This window comes from Lepisma saccharinum, chromosome 10, assembly GCF_977018435.1.
Source record: "Lepisma saccharinum chromosome 10, izLepSacc3.1, whole genome shotgun sequence".
Classification (NCBI taxonomy): domain Eukaryota; kingdom Metazoa; phylum Arthropoda; class Insecta; order Zygentoma; family Lepismatidae; genus Lepisma; species Lepisma saccharinum.
In genome coordinates this window covers 80,553,065-80,580,974 of record NC_139238.1, presented here as the reverse complement: position 1 = coordinate 80,580,974, position 27,910 = coordinate 80,553,065, and the positions used below count along the sequence as shown (strand labels likewise).

Below are 27,910 nucleotides of genomic sequence, written 5' to 3'. Positions count from 1 at the left end.
GTATGGGTGCTCAAAGTGCACCTCAATTGACCCTGCAGGCCTTTTTGATGATAATGAGATGACAGCATTGGTAGTCAACTGTGGCTCGGAGTCCTCTGATGACAATTTGCTTTGTTAATTGTGCCTATATATCTGTTCAATATTTAGATCTTACTCTTCATAGCTTCTTCATAATTTCTGACACTGTATTTATAATAGCAAGAACAATAGCCTCAATACACATTGTGCAATATTCAACTCGAAATGTAATGGACAGTTTCATTTGGTAATGCGACTTCTAGAATGACCTGTCACCCTGTGGAAAAAAAAACTAACATCAGGGTATATGTGCTTCTTGTTTTGGCTAAAAGAATTATGTTAGTGCTTAATGTTCTTCTCCAAATATTGTCAAAATTTCATTTATATTGTTTTTTTTTTGACAAGGGAAACTGGCCATGTTGATAGATTGAACTTTTATGTATTGAATTTTTACTTGTAGTTTTCTGTGCAGCACAACATTTTATTTCAAAAAATGCATTTTCATATGCATCAAATGTAACAATAAATATTACATATTATTTTTGGGACACTCTATATACAAAACTCTTCAAATTAAAATTTGTATCAAAGATTTAAACTCAAGAAAGCACAGCAACGTGCATACATTCAAGAAACCAATTTTGCCAACTATTAATTACTTTTCACATCACATATTATTGCGGAATATGTAAATATGTATGAGAGCTCTTCATACCTTTCTATACAAATTGTAAAAAAAAGCATCTACAGAGAGAACAATGAAAATACATATCTACTTTTGTATTTTTTTTTTGTAGAAGGGAACATATTGTGTTTAGTTTAGTTTAGTTTATTTGCATCCAAGGACTACCAGTGTGTACAAATTACAGTGCATGGTAATATAGGACATGTCAATACTTACATTACAATACAGGTACATTAATAGATTTTACAAATACAAAATATATAGCCAAAAATTGAAAAAAATTGGGTCTTACTCTGCTATTATATCAAAATCACAAAAAAATATAACATGAGAAGATATACTAATTACCCACTTTCATTTGACATTTAATTTTACAAGAATAATATGTGATTATACTACATTATGTACATTTGTCTTATGTAAAAGTCGCTTCCATGTATTCAGCTATAGAATAATAAACATGCTTCAGAAGCATTGATTTTATCTTGTGCTTGAATATCATCAATTTTGGTTCTTTCCTCACATCTTGTGGTAGTTTATTGTAGAGATCTATGGAAGAATTTAAGGGACCTTTCTTACATAAGTTAAGGCGGCAGTGTTTTATGTGAAGTTTGTCTTTATTTCTTGTGTTTAGGCCATGTATTTCCTCATTTGTGGCAAAGTTGGAAATATTTTGCTTAACATAAATTAAGCATTCATAAATGTATATGCAGGGGAGAGTTAACACATTAAGTTTACGGAAAAGAGTTCTACATGAATAAGTTTTCTTTACTCCAGCTATGATTCTTATAGCTCTTTTTTGAAGCATAAAAAGGACATTGGAGTGGCCCTTGTTACCCCAAACCATAATACCGTATCTTAGTAAAGCATCAAAGTTTGCCATATAAAGGCACTTTACAGTTTGGGTGCTTGAGATGTCTACCATTTCTCGAAGGGCATAGCACACACTACTTAATTTTGATTGTAGCGTGTTTATGTGTTCTGTATAGCTAAGGTGTTCATCCAGAATGATACCCAGAAATTTTGAATTTTTGTTAGGCTCTAGTTGTGTATTCCCAGATATTACATTGAGGCTTATTTGGTTTCTGGTTTGGATTGTAGAAAATGTAATGTAATTTGTTTTTTTGCTGTTGAGGAGTAGATTATTATTTAAAAACCAGTCATCTAATTTGTTTAATACGTTATTAGCCTTAGATTGTAGAGCATCTTTGGAAGTGTCTGTTACTATAATATTTGTATCATCAGCATATAATATTGCATTTGCCTCAGGTATAACATTTGGTAAATCATTTATGTACATAAGAAACAAAAGAGGGCCAAGAATACTTCCCTGAGGCACCCCACATGTTACACTTTTCATGGTGGAGTGTTGATGTGTTACGTATCCTTTTGCTGTGGTGTGAGCGATTTCTACAATTTGCTTTCTATTGGTAAGATAAGATTGAAACCACTTTTGTGGAAGTCTACGAATGCCAAGTTTTTGAAGTTTCCACAGCAATATCTCGTGATTTACAGAATCGAAAGCTTTTGATAGGTCACAAAAGACTCCTACCGTGTGATTACAATTATTCAGAGATTGTGTGACACATTCTACTAAGTCTGCTAACGCTGTTTTCGTGCTTCGTTTGGACCTAAAACCATGCTGCGACAAGCTTAAGATTGAGTGTTTACTACAGAATTTTTCTACTCTCATCATTATTGCATGTTCAATAATTTTTGAGAAGACTGAGAGTTGGGAAATGGGCCTGTAATTTGATAAATCCTTTGGGTCATTTTTCTTCAGTAATGGTTTAACAACAGCTATCTTTAGCCTGTCTGGGAAAACACCCTGTTCAATGGAATTGTTTATTATATGTAGTAATGGTTGACATAGGGAACTATAACATTTCTTAATTAGGAAGTCTGGTATTTCATCAATGCCGGAAGATCGTTTGTTTTTTATATGCCTGAAGATTATCTTTAATTGCTGTTCAGTAATGGGGGAAATGAACAAGGATTTGTCATTCACTGTTATGTGTGTAGAACATTCTTCTGGAGCAGCCATAAACCCATTCCTTCTATTTGGAACTGCATTTACAAAATACTCATTGAAAGCATTCGCAATATTAGGGGGATGTTGGACTTCTTTTCCATTAATGCATATCACCATATTATTACCTAAAGATTGGTGTTTTGTTGATGCATTTCTTATAATTTCCCACATTGTTTTACATTTATTGTTTGAATTATTGATTTTACGGTCATTATGATTAATTTTTGATTGGTGGAGTACATTTTTATATATTTGCTTATACCTCTTGTAATATTTCAGAAAAGATGGATTGGGATTCACCTTACTTTCAGAATGGAGCATTTTTAGTTTTCTACTTGAGATTCTGATTCCGTTTGTGACCCATGGTTTACACTCAGTGGATATGTTTACTTGTTTAGGTGGAAAACATTCATTGTGTAACAAGATAATTTTGTTCAGAAAGAGATTAAATTTTTCGTTTGTGGAAGGTAAGTTATAAATATCTTCCCAATTTTCGCTGTTTAGTTTTCCAATAAACATGAGTATAGAACCTTCATCATATTTACATTTCTGCATTTTTAGTGGCTTTCTATGATATTCATATCTACAGGAAAGTAGCTTTCTTGTCCACCGATGCCAAGTTTCCAGGTGCTTTGCCTAAACCTAAAAGTGAAACGAAAATATGTAACCAGAAAGTGGATTGGAGAGAAACTCCAGCATTTTTCGAAAAATAACAGTTCCAGTATTTTTTTTTTTAACAGCCTGTTTTCGACTTGGCAGTCAATTTTAGGTGACCGTAAGCACTATGCATCTCATTGATTAGATGATGATGATTTTATTTATTTTACTTCACCACTTTTTGCTAATTTGCGAAGATGGGGATGTGTGATGATATGATGAAATCGATGAATGGACACTCACAAACATCAATGTCCAGGTCGGCATTTGAATTCGGAACCCTTGGCATTGAAGCACGTTGAGCTAACCACTCCACCACGGGGGCCAGCCTGTCACTTTTGGCAAATAGCGAAGATGAGGATATAGTTGGATGGAGAGTTTAAAAAGAAATGATGTTACAAACCTTACAACCTGGGACGGTGAGCACCATATTGGATTATAACATGGACAGGCCAAATACACTTAGGATAATAATTCTCATGATAGAAACATTACTATTCCACACAGATTTTCAAAACTGGTGCCACTCGAAAGAGAAATCTCTAAGGAAGTATAAAATTACCACCAGTCTAAGTTACCTTGTTAAACCTTGAAACTAGAAAGAAAAAACTTTCAAATATATTTTTTTCTTGCTCTCGAAATTATATTTTGTCCCTCAACATGGTGAATATCAATCAGACCGAAAATATGGTTATGCTGAAAAGTAAAGTGCAGTTTCTTCTGATTATGTTGCAAGATGTTTGAGGATGCTATCTTTCTTAGTCCAGAAGTTATGAATCAAAACATATTTGTTGGCGTTGTATTAAAATGCAGCTTTTACACCTAGCATTTATTACCCAATTTACAGTAATTTGCCAAGATATGACGAAGAAAAGACATAACCTTCACGTAAATTTGTATACATGTCTCATTCGTAACGATTTAAAGTTTTCGAGATGATATTTCTTTTTATGTATTGCATAAGTTAGCAAGAACAACTAATGTCCTATGTGATGTAACATCTTGACTAACATCTGCAAGCCATAATTTGGAACTGATCATTATCTCCCCCCCAAAAAACAATAAAAGAAACATGTATATGTAAAATTACAATGTATATTAATATATATTTGAAAGTGTGAACCAGATTAAATATCTAGGATCATAAGGAAAGATAATAACAATTGAAGTGAAGCATAGAATCAATAGATACAGCCAATATGAGTTATTTTGTTCTTAAAAACAGCTAAAATCACAATACATAAGTACAATGGCTGAAGTTGAACTCTACGAGATATTAACATGATCACTAAATGAGAAGAATGTATGCTTTCAATCTTTGAAAGTTCTTAAAAGAATATACGTGGGTTGGAAATTTAATAGTGGCAACACTGCTGTATACACTCCATGAAACGGAACCGGTGCTTCTCACTTGTACCACATGTTAGTTTTATACCTCCCAATAAATTGACTCTTCCTTCCAACACTAGGCGCTTGTGCAGTGACGAGAGGAATAGAGTATCGTTGGAGTTGCCAGTCTAAAGGTCTAAAGTTTTGTAGTCAGAACAAAACTAATGTGAAAGTTATGGTGATTATCGTGTACGACTGTGATGGTGTTATCTTAACGCATTCCGTACCTCCAGGACAGACCGTTAAGGCACAGTGTTACTGTTTATCTTTAGAATATAACCTGCTACTTGAGTTGCGAAAGAAGAAGGTAATTTTCTCTCATCATTTTGCAGGACAGTGCTCGGGTGCATGTAAAGTGACATGTGGTACATTCAAAGTGAGGAGCAGGGGCCCCTTGCCCTTCCTTGAGCATGGGCCTACAGCTAACATTCTAAATGCAAATGATATACAAGCAATACGTGTGAATGTAATTGAACATATCTTTCAAACCTTCCTCATTTTTCCAAAACTTCTTCCTACATCCCAAAAAGGGTACAAGTCGCCACTGACTTTTCTGCCACTTTAGCAGGATAATGAGGATGAATGATGGTTAGACACAGGATTAGCTATGGGATAAGGCAAAGGGGCACCACAAGCCCAGAGGCAAAGTGTGTGCTGAAGGAGGAAAGATTTAGAAGCAGTAAAGGTCGCGGTAGTGATAAAATATTGACTAGCGTTAGTATTATTGCCAGTTTCGAAATAAATATCCTAAAAATTTTCTTGCTTCGCTCGCAATAATAATGTTGTTGGATTTTTCTATCTAATCATTATGTTGTGGGCTTTTAAACATTTATTCCCAGTCCAAAGACACTGTTTTCAACCATTTTCATTTTTCTGATTGCTTACTTTGCTTTCTGATTTTGCTCTTGCTTCGATTCTATTACCTGATTCGGCTTACGAGCTCTGGGTTTATGGCACCAAACCGACCAGTCACTCACAAGTCTTAAGTTAGCTAATTTGTGTACTGAAAAAAAAATTAACACAACAGGAAATAAACCACTAATACCTAATTTTTACCTTGTATTTGAAAATAAACCTTAAATTCCAATATTCACTACAATTTACACTATAAACAGTGGTATCAACTTTTCTTCTTATGCTGTTCTTAATGCCAGAGAATGTGATGTGTGATTATAAAAGTATTTTCGCGATGCCTGGATCAAGTTTGATCAATCGCGGGAAACTCGCAACGCGACATCCGAAGGCACTACTCCTAACCGAGAAAATCTTTCCACGCCAAGAAAGTTGATGTTACGCCTTTTCTGTTCCCAAACGCACTGTTCTCGTTCATTTTGCATCACTCACCCCATTGCAACTCTAAGGCTGTGATTAGTCTTTGCATAATCACACCATGCAATGTTAACCAATAGCATTCAAGTTCTTACCCACCTAGCGACAGCTTCTATTGCGCCACTATGCAAAACCCGCTCACTGTAATCCAACACTCTTCCTACGCACTATTCCTGTTCCTTGAAATCACCCTTTCGTCCTACGTGTGCGTTATTTTATGTGACCCAAAGTAATCGGTCACAATCTGCCTCTCCCTGGGCAGAAATGAAAATTTCGAGTCAAATGAGCAATTTTTATTTCAGTAGGTTGGTCCTATATGGTCAGTTCTATTTACTTTGGTCACTTGACTTCCTCGGTTGGTCATTCACTTTTTGAACACTCCTCGTATAATCACGACACACACATCATCATTCCCTATCACCACATTGTGTTGGCAAAATTTATATTTAAATTTGACATTTATTTTATACAGCACAAAATATAAAAGTACAAGAGATAATATAAAAGTACAAAAGATTAAACAATATTAGGTAAATCCCTTATTTTTCACCATCCTTTATCCTTTGAAGTAGTACATTGTTTACCTAACAATAATTAGTACATAATAACATATCAAGTTCTTATGAAACACATTTCTCTAAATACACCAATAATATAACAAATACATAGGAACCTATATTCCAATTTTTATATAAAATATAAAATTATCTTTTTTTTTTACATACAATAACTCGACAACACCCTTCCTTTCATTACACTTTAAAAAAAAAACCTAACATTCTTATCCTAAAACTTAAACTTTAAACATATTAACATTTATACAAGCAACTACACTACACTTTTCTTTTCTAATCAACTAATTACTAAATATTCTTCAAATTCTCATTGAAAGCTCTAAAACTTAGTACCTTCTAAATTCAAATGAAAAGTATTTTTTGGTTTTTAAAACCTAGCCTATTACATTGGTAACATTCAATTTTTTACAGTACTCAATTTTCTTTTCGCTTGAACATCTCCATAACTTAAGGTTTTCGACATGTTGGTCACTTACCAACTCCTCAGTATCACAATCTAATAGATCAAAAAACTCCATTTCTAGTTTGTTTCATACAATAATAAGGCCCTCTAAACAAGTGAAAATATTTAGCAATCTTTTTATCAATTAATGAACTGTGCTTATGAGTCTTCAAAAATACTAAATCACCTTCTATAATTTCAGTTCTACCTACTTCTTTTTCAGCATGTTTATCTACAAATTTCTGTCTTTTTTCACAAGTTTTGACTTTCACCATTTTTAGTTCATTACTCCAGTTGACATTAATTTCATTTCCGATTCCAAATGTAGCTTTCAAATTTCCATCAATCTGTTCATTTAAATGTACTGAGACAGGAGCTTCTCCTAAAGTTTCATTTATGGAATAATTCAATAAGTTAACAATTGTACTAACATACAACGGCCAATCTTTATGCATGTCTTCACAATATATTCTCATGAGTCGGTTAATCTCCTGGTGAGCACGTTCTACTAAATTGGTTTTAGGATGGTAACTGCTACAGTAAAATATCTCAACACCAAACTCTTTCATTTTCTGTTTGAACTGTTTACTAATAAAACAAGACCCTCTATCGCAAATCAATCTTTTCGGTATACCCAAATGAACAAAGTAACAATTAACCAGCTTATCCAGAACTTTTTCTGTAGTAGCGTTTGGTATAGCGTAAGCAACTAAATACCTAGAAAACCCATCCAAAACTGTTAACAAAAATTTCTCTCTACGAGGCCCAGTAGGCAACTGGCCTTGCAAATCTACAAATACTTGCTCCCTTACGGTATTAATGACATGCATACCCAATTTGGCTTTAACAGGGTGTTTATCTGGTTTAGTTTTAGCACAGATAACACAGTCATTTATCCAATTTCTCACATCCTTTCTCATCCCTCTCCAAACAAATGATTTTATCAGCCTATTTACTACTTTATCAACACCAAAATGTCCACATTCATCATGATAAACATTAATCACATCAGCTACAAAATTTTTTGACAAACACAATCTCCAATTTTCCAGAAAATGGTAATTTCTAGTCAACAGAACACCCTCTTCTAGTTTATAAAATTTGTTTACATTTATTATTCTTGATCTCATAACATTTCCCTCTACATTTTCCAAAATACTAATGATTTCCCTCAATCTCTCATCTTCCCGTTGCGCCTGTTTTAATTGTTCCTTAGAAAAAGGTAAATTTTCAAGTTTCAAGTTACCAATTGTGTTAACAAACACTTTTTCTATTTCAAATTCCGGGTGGTTTCTTGACAATAAATCAGATAAATTATTTTTCACTCCTCTAACATAAGTTACTTTAAATTTGTGTTTTCCTAATTCTAACGACCATCTACACAATCGCAGATTCCAGTGTTTAGCGGAATTCAGCCATTGTAGTGCTTTGTGATCAGTTAAAACCTCAAACTCCAGACCTGATATAGTTTAGTTTAGTTTATTTGCGTCCAAGGAATACCGGTGTGTACAAATTACAGTACATGGTAATATAGGACATGTCAATACTTACATTACAATACAGGTACATTAATAGATTTTACAAATACAAAATATATAGCCAAAAATTGTAAAAAATGGGGTCTTACTCTGCTATTATATCAAAATCACAAAAAAATATAACATGAGAAGATATACTAATTACCCACTTTCATTTGACATTTAATTTTACAAGAATAATATGTGATTATACTACATTATGTACATTTGTCTTATGTAAAAGCTGCTTCCATGTATTCAGCTGTAGAATAAAAAACATGCTTCAGAAGCATTGATTTTATCTTGTGCTTGAATATCATCAAGTTTGGTTCTTTCCTCACATCTTGTGGTAGTTTATTGTAGAGATCTATGGAAGAGTTTAAGGGACCTTTCTTACATAAGTTGAGGCGGCAGTGTTTTATGTGAAGTTTGTCTTTATTTCTTGTGTTTAGGCCATGTATTTCCTCATTTGTGGCAAAGTTGGAAATATTTTGCTTAACATAAATTAAGCATTCATAAATGTATATGCAGGGGAGAGTTAACACATTAAGTTTACGGAAAAGAGTTCTACATGAATAAGTTTTCTTTACTCCAGCTATGATTCTTATAGCTCTTTTTTGAAGCATAAAAAGGACATTGGAGTGGCCCTTGTTACCCCAAACCATAATACCGTATCTTAGTAAAGCATCAAAGTTTGCCATATAAAGGCACTTTACAGTTTGGGTGCTTGAGATGTCTACCATTTCTCGAAGGGCATAGCACACACTACTTAATTTTGATTGTAGCGTGTTTATGTGTTCTGTATAGCTAAGGTGTTCATCCAGAATGATACCCAGAAAATTTGAATTTTTTTTTTAGGCTCTAGTTGTGTATTCCCAGATATTACATTGAGGCGGCTTATTTGGTTTCTGGTTTGGATTGTAGAAAATGTAATGTAATTTGTTTTTTTGCTGTTGAGGAGTAGATTATTATTTAAAAACCAGTCATCTAATTTGTTTAATACGTTATTAGCCTTAGATTGTAGAGCATCTTTGGAAGTGTCTGTTACTATAATATTTGTATCATCAGCATATAATATTGCATTTGCTTCAGGTATAACATTTGGTAAATCATTTATGTACATAAGAAACAAAAGAGGGCCAAGAATACTTCCCTGAGGCACCCCACATGTTACACTTTTCATGGTGGAGTGTTGATGTGTTACATATCCTTTTGCTGTGGTGTGAGCGATTTCTACAATTTGCTTTCTATTGGTAAGATAAGATTGAAACCACTTTCGTGATAGTCCACGAATACCAAGTTTTTGAAGTTTCCACAGCAATATCTCGTGATTTACAGAATCGAAAGCTTTTGATAGGTCACAAAAGACTCCTACCGTGTGATTACAATTATTCAGAGATTGTGTGACACATTCTACTAAGTCTGCTAACGCTGTTTTCGTGCTTCGTTCAGACCTAAAACCATGCTGCGACAAACTTAAGATTGAGTGTTTACTACAGAAATTTTCTACTCTCATCATTATTGCATGTTCAATAATTTTTGAGAAGACTGAGAGTTGGGAAATGGGCCTGTAATTTGATAAATCCTTTGGGTCATTTTTCTTCAGTAATGGTTTAACAACAGCTATTTTTAGCCTGTCTGGGAAAATACCCTGTTCAATGGAATTGTTTATTATATGTAGTAATGGTTGACATAGGGAACTATAACATTTCTTAATTAGGAAGTCTGGTATTTCATCAATGCCGGAAGATCGTTTGTTTTTTATATGCCTGAAGATTATCTTTAATTGCTGTTCAGTAATGGGGGAAATGAACAAGGATTTGTCATTCACTGTTATGTGTGTAGAACATTCTTCTGGAGCAGCCATAAACCCATTCCTACTATTTGGAACTGCATTTACAAAATACTCATTGAAAGCATTCGCAATATTAGGGGGATGTTGGACTTCTTTTCCATTAATGCATATCACCATATTATTACCTAAAGATTGGTGTTTTGTTGATGCATTTCTTATAATTTCCCACATTGTTTTACATTTATTGTTTGAATTATTGATTTTACGGTCATTATGATTAATTTTTGATTGGTGGAGTACATTTTTATATATTTGCTTATACCTCTTGTAATATTTCAGAAAAGATGGATTGGGATTCACCTTACTTTCAGAATGGAGCATTTTTAGTTTTCTACTTGAGATTCTGATTCCGTTTGTGACCCATGGTTTACACTCGGTGGATATGTTTACTTGTTTAAGTGGAAAACATTCATTGTGTAACAAGATAATTTTGTTCAGAAAGAGATTAAATTTTTCGTTTGTGGAAGGTAAGTTATAAATATCTTCCCAATTTTCGCTGTTTAGTTTTCCAATAAACATGAGTATAGAACCTTCATCATATTTACGTTTCTGCATTTTTAGTGGCTTTCTATGATATTCAGTAGCTTCTCTTTTACATGTGAGACATAAAAATTGTGCTTCATGGTCGGAGAAGTGGACTGATATGTTTTCACATTGAAACTCTTTTGAGTGTACACTTATTAACGTGTGGTCTATGAGGGAGAGTGTCTCTTTCGTTATGCGCGTGGGTGTAGTTACAATTTGCTTTAGGCCAAAAGTGTTTATTGTGGCTTCAAAGTGCAGTTTCCGTCCTGTATTTTTTAGAAAATCAATGTTTAGGTCCCCGCATACCAAAATTTCACATGTATAACTTTTTAATTCATCTAACAATACTGACAGATTTTTTATGAATATTGTATAGTCTGCATCAGGCGTTCTGTAGCAACATACTATTATTAAATTGTATTGTGCAAGACGTACAACACTAACTTCAAAATGTTTTTCTATAGGTCTCACAGTTTTGGGGACAATTTGTTTGGCAATTATATCATTTTTTGTAAATATGCCTGTTCCCCCTCGTTTTATTAGAGACCTTGATGAGAAACTAGCTAGGTGGAAATTTGGAATTTGAAGGTAAGTAATTTCATCTTTGGACAGCCAGTGCTCAGTAACACACAGTACATGTGCATCTAAACATTCATCGGTTAGGAGCATTTCTAAATCTAACACTTTGCCTGTAATACCTTGAATGTTTAGATGCACAATATTGCATTGTATAACTCTCTTTTTCATTTGAGAGAAACTATTTGGTGTAAGAATTTGTTCCTTAGGTTTAACATTTACAATATTTGTTGCATTTTTACATTTTACAATAAAAAATCATCTTTAAATTTGCCCGGGTACTCCTTATTCTATCGGATGTTCGTGCAGATGGTTCTTTTTGTTTTACATTAACTCTTTTATAATTTTCCACTTCCTTGTCTTTTTCATCTTTTCTCACTTCACTGTAATCTTCATTTTCTTCACTACCATTTTTATCACTTACCATTTGACTGCATTTTTCACCATTCATCACAAGACAGACTTTTCCGCTATTTACCACATCACTATATTTCTTTCCATTTACCACTTCACTTCCCTGATTATTTATGGGGTGCCATTTCAGTTCAATAGGATTGCACTTTCTTCTTTGGTTTATAATGTATTCAGTTATCACCGTACCTATTGCTTTTGACACCTTTTCTTTTCCAGATCGGTTCAGATGCATGCCGTGATTTGTGAAATTGTTTCTCTCTAGCCTGCTTACATCAACAATATCGACATTACTAAAGTTTTTACACAGGTGTCTGATATTCTTGTTTGTCTCTTTTATGGCCACATTAACACAAGATTCCGGTATGAGATCGTATCTCGTTGGTATATTAACTATGATCACTTTAGAGTTTCTTATTTCAGGTAGTTTCTTTTCCAATGTATATATCACATCGTGACCCTCATTGCATGCTACATTGTTTGAACCTGCCATTAGCACTACACAGCTGCTGATTTCTTTGTTTTGAGGTTTTAGGCTACTTACAATGTGTCCAATTTTTGCACCTGGCTTGACAAAACCTAACACTGAAACATCGCCTAGCTGACTCTTCACTTTTTCTGCCATTCCTCTGCCATGACTATCAGCATAGATGATCACTTCTGGTTGACTAACACTCGATTTTTTTATTTTCGAGATGTTTGTGGTTGTTTTTTTTGACTTCACATTTCTTCTGTACGTTCTTGAATTAGTTTCTGGGTGTATTTCTTCAGTCTGGAAATCTTGTAGTGTAGAAAATCTGTTTTTACTCTCGAAATTTATGCTATCGATGTGATGTTTTTTCTTTGTTGATTTCCTAACCACTTGAGTCCATGAGGATGTAGAATTTGTTATTTCCTTTGCCTTTTCAATAGCTTCTAGTCTGTTTTTCAGGGCTTCATTTTCATTTTTTAACTCCTTTATATCACTTTGCAGTAGATTCACTACCTGTAAAAGATTCGGGAGTTCCTCATTTTCAACACTTTTTTCTCCGTTTCACATTGCGGACAGAACCATTCACTGTTTTGGTCGATTTCTTCATCGGCATTCAAGTTGCCGCACTTAAAGTGTAACCATTCGTCACACATGTCGCAAAGAATTCCATTTTTTACAGATCTTTTACACTTTGCACATTTATCATCATATTTTGTCTTCAATTTGAGAGGAGCTGATAAAAGTACGTCTTCACTCGTTGGCGCCATCTTGCAGCGATACTTATTAAAACATTTCACCTATTTTATAATTTCTTGACATTTTGAAGCAGTTGTTAAAGGAATTAATTTGCTTGTGGTAAATTTCTCGTATCAGACAAATGGCTGAAATTTGCTAGTTCATTTAATTTGAATATTGGTACTTACGTATTCTGCATTGAGAAACATTGCTGAAGGTGGCATTTCGCTTATTTCACGGAAATAAGCTCTATTTGCGACATATCGAGTAAGTTTCCTTCGTTTCTTTTTGCTTTCGGTAACACGCAAAATGGCGGTCACAGTTTCAAATACATTTCAAATTTCTTTATGCAAAATAACACTGCTAGACATTCTAATTCAGTAATGCTGTAATTTTGTTCAGCTTTAGTCAATTTTCTACTTACATAGTGTATCACCTTCTTACATTCACCCTCCATTTGAAACAAATAACCACCAATAGCGACTGAAGATGCATCACAACTAATATAGAATTTTTTGTTAAAGTTAGGGTGACATAACATGGTTTCATTAGCAATTACCTCTTTCATTTTATCAAAACTTACTTGTTCTATGGCTCCCCATTGCCATTTCTTATTTTTATGCAACAAATCAGCTATAGGAGCTATAATATTGGAAAAATTAGGTACAAATCTCTTCAACCATGTGAAACTTCCCAGTAACTTCTGTATCTCCTTTTTGTTTCTAGGTTCTTGCAATTCTAAAATGTTTTTCACTTTTTCAGGATTGGCCCTCACACCAGAACCAGATATAAGGTGTCCTAAGAACATAACTTCCTTCTTACAAAATTCTGTTTTTCTTAACTTAACTGTCATTCCAGCTTTGTGCAATTTTTTCAATACAATTTGCAAATGTTTTACATGATCTTCAGAAGTACTATCAAAAATTAATAAATCGTCAACATATATTATACAAAATTCTGACACATTTCCCAAAACATGATTCAAAGCACTAGTAAAGGCAGAAACGCCTGTCGTAATTCCAAAAGGTAATTTTTTAAATTTGTACATTTTCCTCTCAAAAATAAATGCCATATATGCCTTACTATTTTCTGTAAGTGGTATCTGAAAATAACCTGCCGACAGATCAAGAGAGGTAAAATACATCTTTCCATTGAAATTTAACAAAATCTCATCTAATTTAACTACTCTGTTTTGTTCTAGTCTTATCTTTTGATTGGTTGAACGAAAATCTACCACAACTCTTTTTTCATCACTTCGAGGCTTAGGCACTACCAAAAGTGGATTTAAATATGGTGAGTGACCCAATTCTACAATATGATCTTTCTGCCACTGCTCAATTTGTCCTCTCACTTCATTTTTCAATGCAAAAGGTACAGAATAGAATTTTCCCACAACTGGTTCATCGTCTATTAACTTGATGTCATATGTAAACTTATTACAAGTGCCTGGTCTATCAGAAAAAAACATCTATTAGAGGAGACAACGCATCCAATAACTCCATCTTTTGTTTACTAGTTAATTCTAAAGAAAATTGTATTCGTTCCCACTGTAGCATCTCTTTGGTCTTTAACTTTTGCAGTTGGCAACACTTCAGCTCTCTCAGTATATTTCAAACAATCATCTGTCACCACTCGTACGCGACTCACATTGGCTATCTTTTCACATTCTTCCTCTTCATACTGTGTGGGTAAAAACTTAATAACGTTTCTTCCAACTTCTGTATTAGAAACATCTTCTTTTCTTGAAAGTCTAACACCCCTTCTATCGTAAACAAAAAATCGCTTCCTAATATCACTGGTAGATTAAGATCTTTAACCACTACAAACTCCATCAATAATTCAGCTCCTCCCAGGTTAAGTATAGTCACTGTTTTTCCTAGCACTCTAGATTTCTTTTTTCCTGTGTAGTCAATCAAAATTAAATTATCTACTTTTGTTAATGAAGGTCTAGTCACCTCAGATGTGACCTTTTTCCATGTCTTCTCGGACATTATCGAAATCATACTTCCGGTGTCTACTAAGCATGTCACTTGAAGTTTATTGACCTCAGCTTTCACGCAGACTGAATGTTTAATCTTTCTTCTGTTAGCCGAACTATTCAAAATTTCTTCATTAAATGCACTATCTTCATCCACTAAATCTTCATACCACCTCACGTCAATTTCACACACTTGTAATAAACTCTTTTCAAAAAGCATTACAAATTCTCTCATTGCTACTTCATTCCAATGCACCAAGTCTTGTCGATAATTATAACCATTTCCCATCATCTTCTCATATTTGTCTAAGTTAATTTCTCCGTTATCCTTCAAAAACAAACTATTTAGGCTGAGCACTTGAACTTTTTCTCTTTTTCCCAACTCTTTAATCACTCTGTTAAAGAATGTAAGTTTTTTTCCAATGATCATAACTACTATCATTCACCACTGCAGGCACAGGAGGAACAGTACACAAAACAATCTCTTCACTCTTATTCTCCAATAAGTCTACTAACTCTACGTAGGATTTCTTAAAATCTTCCTTTTTTCGTCTTTTTAAGACATCATTTGTACCTATTAAAACTAACACTTTATCGAACTTCATGCTATGTTCTATTTTCCTTAATTTTTGTCACAAGTCATCAACTTTACACCCACTCTCACACAAACCGACATATCTTCTTCCTTCTCCATTAAATTTCACTGATCTGTTTAACACAACGTTCGCAAATCTCACTAATTGACTGTCTCCCATCAATTCATAATCTTCAAGTACACATTTGTTCTCAACTTTCTCCACTGCTGTTCTTTGTATACTATTCTTGCACTGATTAGCACTAAAACCCACTTTATTATCTTCTTTGTTAAACTTATTCAGCGTTTCATCTACCACTGATTTCTTTGATTCGAAGTCAACTATAGTTGGTGAGGAGCAACTTTTTCTTTTACTTCGATTTTCCAGTTTATTTAGTAAAATACGAAGACTATTCCCGACTTTCTCAAAATTAGGAACACATTCACTACACAAATCACTAGGAGACAATTCCTTATTGTTAATTTCCTCCAAAAATGTTTTCAACTCGCCTACTTTAGTTACTAACTTCGCCCTCAATGGAGGCTTATGAACTTCAGCTTTCACAACTAATATATCATTCATTTCTTTCTCGGGGTTATTTTTACTATTTTTCACTACATCACTGTAAAGAAACTTCTGATTTACTATCGTCTGTCCATTATCAGTTCTATTTTCGGTTCTTATTTTATCAGCCCCTATCCGAGAAAAATCACGTGACTCTTCCATTACTAGTTTTTTGAATTAGTACGGTTTGCGGTAGAGTTATTAAAACCTTGGCCATTACCCGGTACACTTCTAGTAATTTCATTTCCTTCCCTATTTGGTAAACTATTTCTATTTTGATCTTCCTGTCTTCTCTCAAAATATTCATTTCTTCGAGGTGTCTGCGAGAAACGAGCTTGTGGTGCAAATCGCCCTTGGTAAGGAAATGGCGCTGTTCCAACTTTAGTAGTTACACTTCCATTATTTCCCAGTGGAGTTATTCTATTTTGCCCATAAAAATTTCTAGTGTTTCTTTTGACTTCTACATTCCTCACAGCATATCTCCCTTCATTCTGCCTGGCTCCTCTCACTTCACCTCTTCTTTCTTCTGTCATTCTTTGTCCTGAGTTTTTCTGTCCAGCCCACAAAATTTCATGCCTTCTTATAACGTCTGCGACCAAATTCAAAGTTTTGCATTTTGCTGCCAGCAGCATTTCTCTTAGTCTAAAAGGTAACTGATTAGCGACCAAACTAACACACTTGTCTTCGGAAAGTGAAGATTGTAGCAATTTCAACTGTCTCACATTATCCCAGTAGAATTCTTCCATCGCTTTTCCGCGTCCAGGTATAAATTTCTGCGTTAATATCTTTGTCAATTTTGTAGATTTCACATCTTCAGATTCAAACTTCCTTAAGAACTTCTTTTTGAAGTGCTCATAATCACTGTACTTAGACTTAGTTTCTAAGAACCATAACTTTGCTGCCTTAGTTAACACAAAAGGAAGTACATGTAAATACTGATATTCCTTCACTCCCATTAAAGTTAAACTTTCCTCGAGATCTTGCAAGAATTCTGACGGTAGCAAGTCGTCCATTTCACCTGAGAACTTTTTCAACTTTGTTATATCACTATACTTGATAGGACTTTCCTTTACTTTCTCTTGCTTTCTCTTTTCCTTTCTTCTATTTCTTTGCTCCTTCCTTCGATATGTCTTATTATAGGAATCGGAGTCCTCTGATCTGGCATTCGTGGAAATATGTATCTTACTCCTAGCACCTTTCTTCAAACTTTCTTCATCAGTTTCATCACTACGAGATGACTCACTTTCTTTGTCACTATCACTCACTCTTTCTTTCTTAATCACCCTTCATACTGGTAGTTTAACAACACTTCTGTTAGACTTTTCTACACTACGTCTATCTCTACGACCCCTACTTTCACTACTTTCACCAACAAATTTCAAAACTTTCTCTACAATTTCACCAGTCATTTCTTCATTTCTCTCAAAAACTAACCCTTTAAAACGCTTCACTTCTTCCTCAAGAGTATCGATTCTATTGTGTGTTTCTCTCTTACTTTCTTCCAATTTCTTTTCAAACACTTCAACACTTTCTTCATTATTCCTTTCTAACAAAAGTATTCTTCTTGAAATAACTTGAACCTCTTTCTCTATCTCTCTTTGTTGCACTTTCAACAATTCATTTTCAATTGCAGAGTATCACATTTCAATTCAAGGTCACCTCGATTTATTTTACACTTATTCTTAACATTACTCAATTCTTCCACTTGTATCTCTAATTTTCCTTCTGACTTTGCCACTGCAATTCCCATTTCTTTCTTCATCTCTTCATGCGCCTCGTTACATCATTCACGATGCAACCGCAACTCTTCCCTAACACATTCCACACTAACTATTTTACTTTCTAACACTTGAAACCGCTCTATCATTTCACTCATCTTCTTCACTTTGTTTCACCATACATTCTAACTTCTCGTTTTGTTTTTCAAATTTCGCATCCATTTTCTCGGAGTTCACTAACAACCGTCGGAGCATTTCCACCACATTTGCATTAGTCATATCATCCCTTTTCTGATCTTCCGACACTACATCCTCCCCCACGGATTCATTTCTCTCCGCGCCACTGCACTTTGCACATCTAAACACTTTTCCCTTCTCATTCACAAAAGACTCGAACTCGACATCAGTAATACTTTCACATGATTTATGCTTCCAAAGTTTACACTCGCTACATTCTATGCTTCCGTCTTTGCTCAGCATCTTGCCACAATACTCTAAAGTAATGTCCCAGTTAACTTCAGGGGCGTAGTCTCTTAATTTAGGGGCAACAGACTTTCTTCTAGCTATTTCTTCTTAATTGAAACCCAGCACCACAACACGCAGGACAAAAAACATATCGCTCTTCTGGCTGGCTAGTCGATGCACAACGTCACTTTTCCTCCAGCTGTGATCGAGCACAACAAGGTCAACACAGATACAGTATGTAACATTCTTATTCGTACACACGGATTTTCAAAGAAAATACGTTAATATCTAAAAGGAAATACACTCTTTTGAAATTGTTTCTTTCCAATTCAATAACTAATATCATTAGGAACATAAATTCTTAACCAAATTCTGTATAACCAATGACAATAATAAATTAAATGAGACTGAAAGAGAAACATGCAATTTTTTATACAACTTTTCTATTCGTACACTTAATAATATAAAAGAAAAAAAAGTATATTCAGAGCAAATTGACTGACAGTTCTAATACTTTGATGCATATCCTTTGGCTTTAATTACTGCTTGACACCTGTTATTCATAGAATTAACCAGTTTCCGACATGTTTCAGAGCTTAATTTATTCCACTCGGCTTGCACAACAGTTTTCAACTCTTGTTGTTTGGACTTGACGCCTGCTTTATGAACTCGCTCGCCTCTTCAAAGTTGCCCATAAAATGCTCAATGGGATTTAAGTCTTGACTTTGAGCTGGTATTGTAGTTGTTTGAGCACATTCCATATTAGCCAATTCATGTTAACTCGCGCCTTATCCTTATTGTCATTGTCTTGTTGGAATCTGTTGATAGGCGGCATGTCAATTTTTTGGGCACTCTGCTTTACATTGTTCAACATTGTTCTTCAATAGGTCCAATACACATATGCATCCATGATACCATCAATAAACTGGATGGTACCAACACCTTTGGACGACATACAGCCCCAAATCATTAATGACTCACCACAGTGTTTAACTGTTGGAACTGTTTTAATGTGATCATTGTCTTTATTTGATTTTCTCCAGACCCTATTTATCCCATCTGACCCGTATACAATTAATCTTGGACTCGTCTAACCATATGACACTATCCAAAAATTCCTGGTCCTTGTGGATGTGCTCTTTCGCGAATGAAAGTCTATTCCTGCGATTCACCTTATTTGCATACGGTCTCTTTCATGGTATTCAGCCATGATATCCATGCTTCCACAAGGCACGTCGGACAGTTTGATCGGACATCATCTTGCCAGCAACATTTTCTACTAACGGTCATAACTGAGGAACACTTCGTCGGGGGTTTTCTCGCACTCTTTTTAAAATAAAGCGTTCCATCACGTTTATTCAACCTTCTCTCTTTTGGTTTTCTCGGCACATTCTGTGTTGAACCTTCCTCTCTAAATTTGTTTACTATGTATTGAACTGTGGAGTTTGATTTATTGACTGTTTGTCCAATTTTTCTTAATGAATAACCTCTAAGAGCCAAATTTATAATAACATCCTTCAGATCGGAACTAAGTTCCTTCACCTTGCCCATTTCAAACACGCTGATAGATGGACGATAGGCCTTCAACACTACCTACGCAAGCATTCACTGTGACGGGGAGCGCTCCTGCATGTTCAAACTTGTTACGAAATTGCAAAGTGCACGAAATCGCCCGAATAGCGGTGGCGCTGTATGCGAGGAAGATTGAAACTCGTGCCTGTACGAATAACAATGTTGCATGAAACAGCGTGTTTTTCTCTTTTCACACAAATTATATGCTCTGTTTATACACTTTGAACATACATTTTTATTGACATTTGTTGGTAAAACCTTCATTAACATTAATTTCCAGCTACATATGAAAATGATTATATTTACTAGTAAATATGACATTTTTTCCTCGGAAATTCTATGTGTACGAATAACAATGTTACATACTGTATAAACAATCAAAACTATTTACCTCCTCTCAAACACTACACAGTTTATCCAACTCACTAGGAAATGTAAGGCTCCTCTTCGATGAATTTAGAAAATTTAGAAGTAAATTTAGGATAATTTAGAATTTAGAAATTTAGTGAGATTAAAACTAACTTTCCCGGGTTTAAAAGGCACCAATTTGAACAGTTTTCATTTTTCTGATTGCTTACTTTGCTTTCTGATTTTGCTCTTGCTTCGATTCTATTACCTGATTCGGCTTATGAGCTCTGGGTTTATGGCACCAGACCGACCATTCACTCGCAAGTCTTAAGTTAGCTAATTTGTGTACTGAAAAAAAAAATTAACAACAGGAAATAAACCACTAATACCTAATTTTTACCTTGTATTTGAAAATAAACCTTAAATTCCAATATTCACTACAATTTACATTATAAACAGTGGTATCAACTTTTCTTCTTATGCTGTTCTTAATGCCAGAGAATGTGATGTGCGATTATAAAAGTATTTTCGCGACGCCCGGATCAAGTTTGATCAATCGCGGGAAACTCGCAACGCGACGTCCGAAGGCACTACTCTTAACAGAGGTATCTTTCCACGCCGAGAAAGTTGATGTTATGCCTCTTCTGTTCCCAAACGCACTGTTCTCGTTCATTTTGCATCACTCACCCCATTGCAACTCTAAGGTTGTGATTAGTCTTTGCATAATCACACCATGCAATGTTAACCAATAGCATTCAAGTTCTTACCCGCCTAGCGAGAGCTTCTATTGTGCCACTATGCAAAACCCGCTCACTGTAATCCAACACTCTTCCTACGCACTATTCCTGTTCCTTGAAATCACCCTTTCGTCCTACGTGTGCATTATTTTACGTGACCCAAAGTAATCGGTCACATGTTTATATGTAATTCATTTTCTGACATTTCAAATTATCTAACCAATCAATGTGCTAGCTTTCTGTGTGTCGAGAATTTGCATTTCAAGATAAACTGTTGACCACTTGACAGACCATTATTTTGCATTCAAATTAGAACCAGTTACTATTTATTTATGAAAAACAATTTGGGGGGGATTATGATAAAGGAATTTGGGGGGACTGCATCCATGGTCTTGGGGGAGATGGGCATGCACCCCTGGTGGGCTGAAACTGCCAGGACGGATGTTTTTCACACATGCGGCCAACATTATTGCCACATTAAAAATATATTCCACTGTAAATGTTCAAGCATGGAGACTAACGAGTACGAGCAACCAAACATATTTTAAAATAAAAACATAATTGAAAATTTTCATAAGAATTCTTTATTACAACAAAACAAATAAAAGTATACATATCACATGGGTTCACATCTCATTCATATTATTGTAATTCATAAATGTCTGGAAATCAACTATTTTGTGAAGTAAGGCTTTAGCTTACTTCATATGCAAAACTATATTTTCATTGTCATTAATACTATTTACTTCATGTAAACATTATTATCCATAATGCACATTGTACAGAAAAAAATCTCTAAAATAATACAAGTTTCAATGTAGAAATTGTGACCCTGAATTAAATTGATTTCCCTCAATAAAGATGTTTCACAAATGTGTTTACCATGACCAGAATTTAATGTGAAACAATTAGTGGCATATTCTTAAAACTTGGTCTGGTTTTTTGCAACAATTCTTACTTATTGTATATATTTATTACATATTATTAGATATAATAGAAATAAAATACCAATGCAGGCATGCAAGTAAAACAAAAACCAAAGTCCAACAACCTACATTTTCCGGTGATTTCTATATAATGAAAAAAGTTTGTTTACTGGCAGGAAACCAGAAAATAGTGGATAATACACCACTGGAAACAATCTATCTTACATTGGAAAAAATAATAACTCAAATATTAATCTTAAATAGTAAAAAAACACCTCAGCTTGTACAAACGAACAAATGATCTTTTATGCTAACAAAAAAAATGATTAATGAAGGATGAAGTTGAAAAATATTTCTTTAGCCATTATTATACATAGTAACTTAATAATGATTTCTTTGTATTTTCCATACAAAAACTGGTTTGAGGTACCAAACGGTCTTTATAAAATAATAATTGAACTTAATATTTTAATTATTTTATACGTTATTAGGTACCAGAATAGAATACTCATCTAGTCTTTTTTAACATATGCTACACCACAGAACATAAAAAATTGGGAACTACTTAATCTTGAAAAATATTTGCTGACAGATCAAATATCCATTTGTAAGTACTTATGTATGTATAGTAGAATCTTGGTTTTATGTTTTTCAGCGGACTGTGGTACAAGAACTTATAATGTGGGATAGTGTATTATTCGGAAAAAAAATGTAATGTTTTGCTTCACTGAGATCAGAAAGATACGTAAAAAAAGGTACAAACACAAAATCAGGATTTCACCATACTTGCCTTAAGAGGACAATCTCACAAAATACTACTCCCCAAAATTGGAGTAACAGTAGATTACTATTCTTTGAATCTATATCTTAATATAGTTTATTAGCTTTGCAACATGTACATTGATGCATGTCTATTTCTGTATGTAAAAATAAAACAAACAAACAAAAAAAAACATGTGTACATGCATATGTTAAATCCTATTAATATTATCTATTTTTTCTAGCTGTAATAAATATAATCTTTCAAATCTAATATAACAAAATAAATGTTTTAGAAAATAATTGAGCCTGTGAACATGGGAAACAATATTCACTAAGTTTTCAATAAATTAAAAGTATTTTTTACAAAAAAAGGTCTAACACTTCCTCACAGTCATTCACTCTGAAATGTTCCTTGTTGTTTTAAGAAACTCTGAAATAAAAGATAGAAACATTTATTTTAATACAAATAATGAAGTTAAACTAAATTTGTTGAAACAGTTATTCGCTAATTTTCATTTCAATTTCTTTTTCTCATGCTCTTTTTCACATTTCTCTCTTATCTATCTGGCCATGATACAGGACTCAAGAAGAAGCTATAAACAAATGCAACTTTTTAGCCCAAATATGAATTTTTGCATCGTTGTTGGAAGATATATTAAATGTGAGTGCCTCCCACGAAATCACCCACTCATATTTTCTGGTTTCATTAATGACTACATGTAATGTAATTAAGCCTTTATGAAGTGTATAAATTTACTAATAGTACCTTTTGAGAAGGATTTATGTTTATAATTGAAACATCAGAGAAACGAAGGTGGTAAATGTAAAATTGCCTTTAAATAGCCCTCAATTGCCATTCTTGCCTTTGGACAACTTTTAAAACAAAAGTTAAAAACTAATTACAAAGTATTTTATACTGCCTCTACCTAGAACATACCTATGTGATATTCACTTTGACAATTCCAGCTCCCTCCGAAAAAAAGCTTCTGCATACGGTAGTGTTATCAATAACAAATTATTCATACTGATAATAATTAGCAAGTGAAAATATTATTGGCAATTTTACAGATAATCTGATACATCAGTATTCATTAATTAGTCTATGGTAATAAAATCTGTACTATACCTAATAAGCATTTGATTCAATTTAAATTATTTTCAATGGTTTATCCATAAAGCGAAACATGTTTTCTGAGAAAATGCATCCAGAATTCACATCTAATTTCTGTAATTCACAGAATTGCTGGATATCACTGTTATATGTTCGCATAACAACTGAAGTTAACGAACAAAACAAAACATATCTGAAACTGTGGAAAGACTACTTGCACTTGGTATTAATAGTGTGTCTGTATTTCCTGCCTTTAATGGTATACTATTGGCATTATTAGAATCGTCATTATCACTGCTCAATAAATGGAGGGGCATTCAGGTGTACATCCCCTGAGTAGGTAAATTTATGCAAAACATCACCTCCCCAGCTGTCCCATTGTGTCCATGTTAATGCATAGGAGTATCTGTCCAGTTAGCGCAAAGGTTAAAGCAAATATTCCCCAGCTAATATTTTCCACTTCAAGCATTGGCCATCACGATCCCACTTCCTCATTTTCAAACATTTTTAGCTTTTTTAATGTGGTGATGCCTGAAGGATCAGGAAATGGTTCCAAAACCTTGGAGAGAATATCAGGAATTCAGCCACTTTTAAGTATGCTCTTTTCATGTTTTTAGCTGCATTTTATTATACACTAATAAATATAAAATAGTAGTTACAGTTTGGAGCTTTCATGACATGTAGGTGCCAATATTTTGAAAAAACTCATGCTTTTATTCTCAAAGCAATTGTTCATGGCAGCTGTCACTTGTTGAATATCTTCAATTGTAGATCTTCAATGTCTCGCACCATGGCCATGCAGTCTAAGGTGCAAGCTTTGAGCTCCGGTTATGGGATACGCAAAGGTTTGATTCTCCTGGGGGAAGCATAGCAACTTGTCTTCCGAGTTTTGAGCCTGTCTATGGGACTTGTGGCCACCCACCATCGTGGGGAAATTGGGAGACTATGGCTTAGTAGCATAACCCAGTCATGGAAACCTACAGCAACGACTGGGCGTTCGCCATGCTGACCACACGTCACCCCGTACACGTCACCCCGTAACTGTTTGGATGATCGACTACCTCTGGTGGGAGTGAGGCCAGCAGTAGTCAGGCACTGGCCCTCATAGGCTGTTACGCCACTGGTTTTTATTTACTGTAGACCTTCAATCAAAGAGTTTGTCAAAATTTTCTTTAAGTTCACTTTACACACAGATATTGTAGGACTGGGCCTACAGTTTAAAGTGGGATCCAAAGCACTGTACAATTTGTCTTCACAAGAGATTGAACCCTGATTCCAAGGCAACAGCATTACCACTACACCTTTAATATCCTGTATATCTTAATTGATTCATTGATTTGGATTTGATTTCACTTTGTTTTTGTCCAATTGCAAGGATAAGGATGAGTGAAATTATAAAATTGTGAAAGGATCCTCAAAGACCACTGATGCTCAAGCCAGGATTTGAACCCAGGACCACTGACCTGTGTATCTTAAGTGTTGACGAGGGAGTACCCTATGTTCAAAATCGATAACAAGCATAATTTTAATATCCTCTTGTTACTCCATTGGAAGTACATACGAGATGGTGAAATTACCAGTAAGGGTTCCTCTACAAATTCCTGATGTTATTCAATGATGTTACAACAGTATATGTGGTACCAGAGCCAACACTTAATGATCTGCAATGGAAGTTTTTTTTAACAGCTGGCATATAAGAAGTGCCCCGAAGAAGGAAAACCTGATTTTTCCAAAACAATATCAAACTGTAAATACTCTTTCATATTTACTGAAGTATCAAAGGAATGCACACATTCAACAAATTCTATTGCAAGTGTATGTACAGAATTTCAAGTTAGCTTGTCTAAGTACAAATTGAAAAAGAGTTCTGCCTTACCTGTCTGGCAACACTGTGTAGCTGTGCCTCCATAGCACTCCCTGTCTGGTGAACCATTTTGTGCAAGAAACCATCCTTATCCTGAAGCAGACTATGTGGTTGATCAAACTCCTAGACAAGAAGCATACAAATAATGTATTATTACTTGAGGCGACATGTGCAGTTATGGAGATAAGTAATTTTATTATAAGGATATCATTGTAGTAGTATGTCAAATTAAGGAAAATAGCTTTCATAATTCAGGAAATGGTGAACCATCCCACCAATGCGATACTGAATCTGGTTTCCATAATTTTCAACCAATCTTATCCATGCTTTTACCTGTTCTTGGATAGCTAGAAATGTTTCCTTTAAGGGCCAAGGTTGACATAATATATTGGAAGATAACTGTTATCTATGTTAAGGTAGAAAAGAAACATGGTTAACAACTGGAAACGCTTATGGCACACAGAAGTTATAATTTAATTTGTTCAAAAGTTATGTGAAATTTGTAGCTCAATCAGGGATCGGACTTGGGTCTCAGACATTAGTTTCCTCAACTGTAGAAATATGGCATTTGTGTTACATGCCCAAGAGTACCATGGCAATGAGAATTTACAATGCACCTGGACATTATAAACCTACACAGAGATCTAAGTTGCAGAAATTGTTTGGAACATTGGTTTAGTAGCTGGGAGGGAAGGGGAACTTGTAAAATGAATGTGAATCTAAAAGTATATATGTGTATTTCACACATATAATTTCACTCACAGTGATTTATACTTTTTGGTAAGTTACACTAAAACAATAATTCATTTTTCTCAAAATATTAACCTTTTGTAACTAATACATGTAGTGCTCTTCACTTACTGGTCTTGTTTTGAGCAATGATGGTGCCAGAAAGGGAGAGAGGAAATGCCTCTTCCTACCGCTCCTGGCAAACAGGAAAAACTACACAAATAAATGCTCCTTTAGCCCAGGTATGCATTTTCGGTATAGTATTCAGATGTATACTAAATTTGACTTTTCCTAGAAAATATTCCTACCTTACCACTCATTGTTTTTCTGGCACTGTCACTGATTTTCAGAAAGATTTCTCCCAACGAATTCCCATCTAACTTACCACCATCTTTCCACCATCCATAACAAGAACTTTATCAGAGTCCATCACAGTGTGTAGGCGATGTGCTATTGTCAACACAGTGCAGTCCGAAAATTTACTTCGTATCGTAACTTGAATCAAAGCATCAGTCCTATAAAGGAAAATAATCAATGTTTTTACACTTTCTGATATTACATTTACTTTGTAATAATAATTTTAGTTACTATATTTTCTTACATCTTAGGGTTAATCTTCATGATAAGGATGCATCTTGCGAAAAACATATTTCCAAAGTTTTCCAGAAAATCCTTGTACCTCAAGCAACTTTAAGTAAGACCATTTTGTAGTGAATTAACTTACTTTAACTTGGTTTTCAGCATATTTTTGGAGTGGAAGTAGTGGTTTCATTTAAAAAGGTAAACCACACTTTTTAAGTACATAACTTTGTATGAAAACCTGTATTATGTTTTACAATATTATTATTGCATTTTAATTATCACATGGATATATATGCACTAGAATTCTTCCTGATATATTATTTGCATTCCTTTGGTCATGCTTGTATTAATTCACTCACACTCCTTGCCATATGTGTACTATTGTACTATTTATTTTTTGATATTTTGCACACTCCTTGCTGTACCTGGAACATGTGTTACATTATTACATAACTAAGGTAAAGGTACCCCTATGTGTGTACACACATGCCATGGAGGAGGATGAGGTGATGTGGAAATATAGAGCTAGACATATTCTTGATCTTTGTGTTAGTTGGGATGATTCGATCAGCATCACACTTGGCTCCCTTTACGCCACATGGTTGCCCCTAGGTACCCATTTATACGAGGCTGGATGGGCCTCAGAGCCATGCAGAAACAGGAAAATAACTGGAATAATTCCTGGTTAAGATCACCTGCCCCAGGATTCAAACCCGGGTCTTCCACATGGAGCCAGATGTTCTATCAACCGAGCTACCACT

The 27,910-nt window shown here is 34.5% G+C and overlaps 1 protein-coding gene across 3 annotated transcripts in view; it reads right to left on the bottom strand.

The window, feature by feature from the left end:
- Positions 1–21,804: 21,804 nt before the first annotated feature.
- Positions 21,805–27,910, bottom strand: part of LOC145993980 (putative multidrug resistance-associated protein lethal(2)03659) — a 170,988-nt gene continuing 164,882 nt past the window's right edge. For all 3 annotated transcript variants that reach the window (XM_083130008.1, XM_083130007.1, XM_083130009.1), the window contains exons 24-26: positions 26,953–27,082; positions 25,851–25,961; positions 21,805–23,293 (exon numbers count right to left, since the gene is read on the bottom strand). In XM_083130008.1, coding sequence (XP_082986134.1) covers positions 23,255–23,293; positions 25,851–25,961; positions 26,953–27,082 — 280 coding nt within the window. In that variant the 3' untranslated portion in view covers positions 21,805–23,254. The remainder of the gene's footprint in view (positions 23,294–25,850; positions 25,962–26,952; positions 27,083–27,910) is intronic.